This window comes from Humulus lupulus, chromosome 4, assembly GCF_963169125.1.
Source record: "Humulus lupulus chromosome 4, drHumLupu1.1, whole genome shotgun sequence".
In the NCBI taxonomy this organism is placed as follows: domain Eukaryota; kingdom Viridiplantae; phylum Streptophyta; class Magnoliopsida; order Rosales; family Cannabaceae; genus Humulus; species Humulus lupulus.
In genome coordinates, this window is record NC_084796.1 from 220,523,574 (window position 1) to 220,531,383 (window position 7,810).

Sequence of the window (7,810 nt, forward strand, 5' to 3'; positions counted from 1 at the left end):
ACTAAAGACTTTGTTCTTCATCCCTGTCATGCACGACATGCCAATCAAAGCAAAGTCTCCACCTCCGTCTAGACAAAAACAGAGTTTGTTCCTCAAGTCTTTACATGCACAACATCCCAACCAAAGTAAAGTAGTCTCCACCTCGATCAAAATTGGTCCCTCGACAACGAGTCCATCGGACAATGAATCTAAGAGTTTGCTCCTCATTTAAGTGTGTGTGATTGGTGAGATCCATCTCGGATCGGAAAACTCGTCGATCGGAAAACGAAGCATGCAATTGTAGTGGTTTTCAGTTTCCACTTTCTGGACTACCAACGCTCAGAAAATAATTAATACTAAATCGTTAAGAGATAAAAATGTTCACTTTCTCAAAACACACTACAGTGATCACTAAGTTATAAGCCATGAAAAAAGATCATTGTACCTAAGTTACATAAGCTTTTATTTCTCTGTTGAGAGAGAGAGAGAGAGAAATGAAGGCCGCTTTATATTCTGTGCATGATCACAGCTTTTATTAGGAATGGAATTGGTTGTGTCACTATAAGATTGGCTGCTGGAGAGATCAGTGAAATTACCATATTAGCCTCATGCACTGCTTTCATTTGGTTCTATATTAGAGATTTAATGGGGAAATGGGAAAATTTCCTTTTCTCTGAACTCTGAACGTCAATACGTCATTCTAATCCAATGTAATATAAGGTACACTCTACTACTCATTTACTTAAAACCTTAGTTAACAGAGAACCACAATATAGTTAACGATGTTCACAATACAGTAAACATTAGTTACTGGTTTGGTATCCATATGTTACTGATACAAACTTGTAACTGTGAGTTACAGCATATATATGTAAATATGATTACTAATTTGGTAGTTATGAGTTATAATATAGAAAAATTTAGTTATTTGTTTAATAATTATATATTACAAAATAGTTAACCATGATTACAATATGATAACATTGGTTATTAGTTTGGTATTTATATGCTACAATATGTGTTACAAACTTAGTTATATATTTGTCAATGTTGTTTACAGAAATGTTTTTTTGAAACTAGTTTTTGTAAATAATATTTACAAATTTGTAACAAATGTTTACAAATAAACATAATTTATTGTCATTCCATATTTACACTTTTTTCTTTTCGTGTTTTTCATAAAACTCTATATTTTTGTATTTTACCGTATTTTTCATATATTTTTTAAATGTTACTATATTTTTGTGAATTTTTCATATATAATGAATATTTATTTTTAAGTTGTTTTATATAACTATGAGGATTTTCGTAACTTTTGGTTACAATATTGTAACAATATGGAAAAGTAAATATTTTTCTGTAAACTTTGGTTACAATTTTGTAACTACACAGAAAAGTATTACTATAAACTTTATATAATTTAAATATTTTTACAAGGAAGAGTTACTAATATTATAACAATGAGTTATGAGGTCGTAAAAATAAGTTCCAAATTAATAACAACGAGTTTCCAATTTCGTAACAATTAATTATAAGTTTGTAACAATGAGTTATCAATTTGGTAACAATGAGTTAAGCTTGTAATGATGAATTACCAAATGATTACTAAAATGTTAATTATGATTAGATTAGTTGCTAACAATTTTGTAAACATGAGTTATTAATTATTTTAAAGGGTTATTGAAGTAATCACTAATAATTTTGTGACATGTGTTATAAATATATTGTTCAATTACAAGATTAATTACTATCAATTTTGTAAATTTAGGTTAGTAATACTTTCAAAAATTTATAGGATTTACTATCAACAATTATGTTATTGCTTTTTCATATTTTTGTAACTACTTATTTATAATTTGATTTTCCATTCATTTTGTTATATTTATTTTTTGTTACAACTTATTTCCATTTTAATGATTTTTTTAATTATTATCTTACAAAGTTTTTATTACTTTATATATAAGAAAATATTTATTATCATTAAATGGTTTTTTTTTTAAAATATAACTAATTTCATAAAAAATTATTTAATTAATATATTTAAATTCATATCATTATATATTTACAATTTTTTTTTTTATTAATGTTAGTAATTATATTTTATTGAAAAACAAAAATTCATTTCTTTGTTTTTATTTTGTGTAGCAAGCTTGGAGTATATAGCCGATTAATGTAGAATTATTTGTCAACTGAGTTACTTTTTCGGATTAACATCTCCTGTGTATACAACTTTCTACCGTATATATGTAAATATTTTCATTAACCGTATTTTTTGATTTTTTTCCCGTATTAAGGTATAGTTGTAAGTTTCCCAATAAAAAGTATATGGGTCCAAGCCCAATTAGTTCAAATTGAAGGGTACCTCTCTTGAAATGGTTAATTTCGCCTTCACAAACACAACTTATATATATATAAATATATATCTATAAATGAATCAAGACAACAAATAAGAAAATATTAGAGTAAACCCATATTAGGTGTCATTATTTTAAAAATAAATAACTTCATACGTGGTTATATTGGATATTTATTACTTGACCTCTTATGCAAAGGTGATATCATATCGTTTAAGCTAAAAACAAACGACAAGATTTAAATAAACGACAACTATTTTAGAGACAAAACTTACAAATCCTATGAGTAAGCCTTGGATTGGATACACATGATAAAACCAATGACAATTTTTTAATTCACAAATCTTATTTGTAAAGTAACATTTTTTTGTATTGTAACAAAAAAAATTAATTTTCATTGGACAAAAGAGGTTGTTGGGCTTGAGGAGGTATGGAGTTGTGATTCCTAATTAAGCTTGACAAAACCCAATAAAGAAAACCTGATATGAAAAAGCTGAAAAACCAAGCATTGTTATATATGACCACAAACACTTCAGAAACTGAAGAAACGATCCCAACTTTTTGCAAGAACCCTGGAATCACTGGCAAAATCCCAACCACCAAAGCTGCCAAAGCCACCAAATTATAGCCACCTGAATAGTAATACTCCCCATTTTGACTTAGTGAATACAAGTCCTTTATGGCCAACTCCGTACGCCTAACAAGATAATAGTCTGCCAAAACTATGCCCCCAATTGGGCCCAATAGAGCAGAATAGCCCACTAGCCATGTGTACACAAAGCTCTCACTCGACCCAAGAAGTCTCCATGGCTGAAAAGCAATTCCAAGCAAAGCAGTTAAGAGTGCTCCCCTTCTAAATGTGAACTTGGAAGGACTGAGATTCACTAGAGCATTAGCCGGGGCCACAACATTGGCTGCAATGTTGGTTGTGATGATGGCTAGACTGATCCCAAAGATGGCTAAGATCTTTGTTGTGAGACCTCCAATTTGGCCCAATAGTTCAATTGGGCTGGAAATGACTTTTCCAAAAATGACTTGCGTTGATGAGGTTACTGCTACGCCCACAAATGTGAATGCCCCCATGAAGATTGGAAGCCCAATCTGGCCCAAAACTTGGTCCTTTTGGGACTTGGCGTATCTAGTGAAGTCTGGTATGTTGAGAGCAAGAGTAGCCCAAAAGCTTATGTTTGCAGTTAGAGAAGGGAAAAACAAGGCCCAAAACTCAGACGAAGAGAGCTTGGAAGACAATGTTAGCATGTGGCCGAAACCACCGGCGTTGACGTAAGCCCAAATGAGTAGTAAAGAAGTGAGAGCAATGAGAATTGGAGCCGAATACTTCTCCACCTCTCGAATACCCTCCATTCCTTTCCAGACAAACGACAATTGAGCGATCCAAAAAACGACAAAACAAGCGAACTCAAGTGGAGATGTGCCGAGCCAACCCACGGTATTGGCAAATGACGTCGTTTTCACAGCATTTGGCAAGAGAAGAAAGATTGCTTCACCACCTATCCAAGTCTCGATTCCATACCAACCACAACCCACCAAAGCCCTAAGGAGAGTTGGAATATGGGCCCCTCGGATTCCGAAACTGGACCGGGCCAGAACCGGGAATGAGATTCCGTATAGGGTTCCCGGATGACCCGTTAAAACTAATGGGACTAAGAGGATTATATTGGCTACAACGACCGTGGCGATTCCTTGCCACCAAGCCATTCCAAGGTCAACGAGACTACCGGCTAAGTAATAGGTCGGGACCCCAACGACAAGACCCACCCAAAGACAGGCCATTTCCCATCCCGAAAACGACCTTTGAGAACTTATCGTTGGCTTAAGGTCATCGTTGGTTAGTGTCGGGTCGGGCTCGAACTCCGACCCATCTGTTTGGAAATTGCCCATTGATTGATTTGAAGCCATGGGAGTAAGAAGAGAGCATCTTCTAAGGGAAGGTTTTGGGTGCTGGACCGACTTGTAGTGATGGGTAGTCTTTATTTTTGGTAATAAAGGAGAAGTGAGTGGTGGGTTTTGGCTAGTTGCAGAGGGAACGAAAGGGTGGGGATGAAGATGGCGATGTGAGCTGAGACATTTGGAGATGGAAAAGTTCATTTTCATTTTCTTTTTCTTTTTTTCCTTTCTTCAGTTTTGTGGAAATTTCAGATGGGTTTCTTGTGAATCTCTCTACTGAGATTGAAAGTGTTTGGTTGGTGTTAAGTCACCATTACTTGTGGACAATAAAGATTCGTACACAGTACCCTGACATATTAGTTGGATTTTATTATTACTAATATATGAATAATAATATCTATCTATCTATCTTGGATCACGAGCTACTGACCTAATCAAAATAATCAATATAATGATTCTATCCGATCTTCTTAAGCGATTAAACAATTAACAATTTTGCAAGTGGATCTTAAATCAGAAATGTAATTTGCTCTGATTTTGGTTAATCTAAGGTTTAGGTGTATAGCTCCATCCAATCGATGCAAGTGATGTGAACAAAGTAAGGGTTTTTTTTTTTTTGGACCAAAATAATGGTTTGTTTGTTTGTTTTCAACGACCAAATATATTTCTCTGGAATCTGGATTTTTTTTAACAACAAAAACAAAAGAAACAAATTTCTAAGCCTTCAATTCAAGACGAAATAAAATTATTATGGGACAATATATTGAAATCATGGAGAACCCAATAGAAGAAATAACTTGAGCAAAATAAAATAAATTATTGAGTTTGCCAGTCAAGGATTATAGGTTACTGCTCCTATATATATATATGTGTAATCCTTTTGATTTCAATATGATGTAACGTGACATTTAGTATTTGTTGCATGTGTAAATGTCTGGAAGAATCGGATGCTTAACAACCAATATTATGTTGTTCATAGTTAGGTACAAGTTTTAAAGAGTTGTCAGTCTTAGAGAGTTGGATTTATGGATTAGAGTTATATAATATGATTGGATTATTGAATGCAAATAAAATTGTTCACTCAACTAATTTTCTAAATAATTATAAACACCATTTGATTTAGGAATATAATCCACTCATACCACCTATTGGATTTGAAGTTTTCTCTATTTTTTTTCCTTTAGAATATTGGGTTTGAGTATATTGTTATTCTATCTATAAGAAAAGAAGATGAACTTTAATGAAAATAATTTTTCAATAATGTTCTTATCATGAGGAATCTTCTACTATTTCTTTCCCTCTGTCTCCATGCTATTCTACTATTTTTTTATTATTATTATTGTATTTGCTATGTATTGGAACACAACCTCACATTACTATTTTTTGTTTAAGAAAAAAAATGTCATTTTATATGAGGAAGTTTCCACTTGAACTTGTAACTTCCTTCTTAATTATATGAAGAAAAATGAAATTCTTTTTTCATTAGAGATGTCCAATATCAACAAATTTTTATTTGATAATTAACACTACCATTATCTATAAATCAACTGCATCTCAAACATTGCATATTCACATAATATTTTAGCAAAACAAAAATAATCCATGAAGACTAACCAAATTTACAAACTAATATATGGTAGGTAGTTGGATTTTCTAAATCTTCATTGGAAAAAATAAAATAAAATAAAGCATAATATATGAACTAAAAGTCTCATTTTTACACTTGCCAAATGCTAAACCACACAACACATAAGCAAAAAGCTACCAAGAAAAGCAATTCAACACTCCCTCCAAATTTATTGGAACGAATTTCCGATCCTTGATTTTTTATTAGTGTTTTTCTTCTATAAAATCCCACTTGTCAATTTTATTTTCTTCAAAAATAAATAAAAGTAAAAGCTAATGAACTTTCATTAATGGAGTCTCATTATTCTGAAAACCTCTCGACCACTGTATTCACTCCTCTTATAATCTCAGCCACAGGCATAGTGGCCACCACCATAGCCATCGTAGTGTACCACTTCATAGTGGTTCGGTTCTGTCTGACCCGAGCCCGGATCCGAGAAGTGATCGACGGTTCAGGACCCATTATTGGGCAACCCAAAGGAGGGTTGGACCCGGAGAAACTGAAGGCGATCCCTATCCTCCATTACTCAACCAAACCGGGTCAACCGGGTCAAGTACACTTCCGGGTCGAGCAGAGCGAGTGCGCCGTGTGCTTGGGGGAGTTGGAGGAGAAGGTCTTGGTTCGACTCTTGCCCAATTGTCGTCATGCGTTTCACGTTCAATGCATCGATAAATGGTTGTCGCTTCACTCCGACTGTCCTCTCTGTCGTTCGCTCGTTTACCCGATCCGGAGTTCGCACGTGTCGTTGCACGTGGAAGATCCCGTATCTGAACGACGTCGTTTGCTTCCGCTGATGCCTTTGATTTCGCCTCTGCGTCGTGAAGATAAGAGTCCTCGTCGTTTCGTGTTGAAAAGGTCTTTATCTGTGGATCCATCTCATGTTTTTCTTAACATATTACAAAGAGAATGTGATTATTATGACCAATATAGTAATTATTATTATTATTTGAACAAAACGACCAGTTCAGCGGTTTTATACAGGTCGTTTTCGCAAATTCAACCCAACCAGGTTAATGGTACCTGTAGTAATAGTAGAACTACTTGCTTGGTTAATGTTGGAGATCCCATTCCTTGCAGCTTATAAATTTGGTTATTGATTGAGTGAGGCTAGACATATTATTCAAAATTATATTTGTACACATTATTATTATGAAACAATTTCTTCAATCATACAATTTTTTTAATGTAGTTATTAAATTTGGTGCATATTTCTTATCTTTCATTGTTTTATATGATTTAAGATTGGAAATATTTGTTCAAAAAAAAAAAGAATGGAAATATGTATGTTTTAATATTTTTAGATAACTCGAAAAAAAAAGGACATATTCTCATAAGATAATACCAAAATCTTAATTATTGTCTTTAACAAACCACATTTTTCACATCCAAGCAAAAGCAAAATTGACATTTTCGTCGAAGAAAAAGTTGACACGTGTGTACATAGGAAGCTAATGATTGGGTTGAAATTTTGTATGAGGTGGAAGGTGTTAAGACTCATGGTCAGCAAGTGACTCAGCACAAACATCCAACTCAGGTGACAGAAATGATTAGTGAATCACCATCCTGTGGTCCTGAAGAAATCACACGAGCAGTGATTACACAATGATAGAAATTAATGTCTAGAAGATTTATTGTAACAAATTCTGTTATAGAATGTAATACGTGTACAGAGCTAATTGACTCACTAAACTCTGTAATATTGTAAAATGGAATGAATATGCAGGTACACTCCTCATCAATGATTTGAGCTGAGTTTTATTCATTTTGTATCTCTTGAAATATCCAAATTCTCTCTTGGTATCAGAGCTTTCCGGCCAGCGCCACCATGTCGTCCACCGATGATAACTCCCAAGTGCCTTCCGCCGATGCTCATGGTGTTCCTTCGACTTCCTCAACTCCCTTGGCCCCGACAGCTGCCGCCTCTCACAGTGTCGCTTCCGCTTCT

The 7,810-nt window shown here is 33.8% G+C and overlaps 2 protein-coding genes across 2 annotated transcripts; one reads left to right on the forward strand and one right to left on the reverse strand.

The window, feature by feature from the left end:
• Positions 1-2,567: 2,567 nt before the first annotated feature.
• On the reverse strand, positions 2,568-4,496 carry LOC133831224 (purine-uracil permease NCS1). Its single transcript, XM_062261436.1, has one exon. It carries the CDS (start codon positions 4,443-4,445, stop codon positions 2,721-2,723), a length of 1,725 nt encoding a protein of 574 aa, XP_062117420.1. The 5' UTR covers positions 4,446-4,496; the 3' UTR covers positions 2,568-2,720.
• Positions 4,497-5,838: 1,342 nt separating this feature from the next.
• Positions 5,839-7,121, forward strand: LOC133829414 (RING-H2 finger protein ATL52-like). The gene has a single exon (XM_062259166.1). The coding sequence runs from the start codon at positions 6,155-6,157 to the stop codon at positions 6,947-6,949; it is 795 nt and encodes a 264-aa protein (XP_062115150.1). The 5' UTR covers positions 5,839-6,154; the 3' UTR covers positions 6,950-7,121.
• The last annotated feature ends 689 nt before the right edge of the window (positions 7,122-7,810 follow it).

Excerpts from the sequence above, each read along its gene's own strand:
- LOC133831224 (XM_062261436.1), bottom strand. The coding sequence starts at position 4,445 with ATGAAAATGAACTTTTCCATCTCCAAATGTCTCAGCTCACATCGCCAT.
- LOC133829414 (XM_062259166.1), top strand. The coding sequence starts at position 6,155 with ATGGAGTCTCATTATTCTGAAAACCTCTCGACCACTGTATTCACTCCT.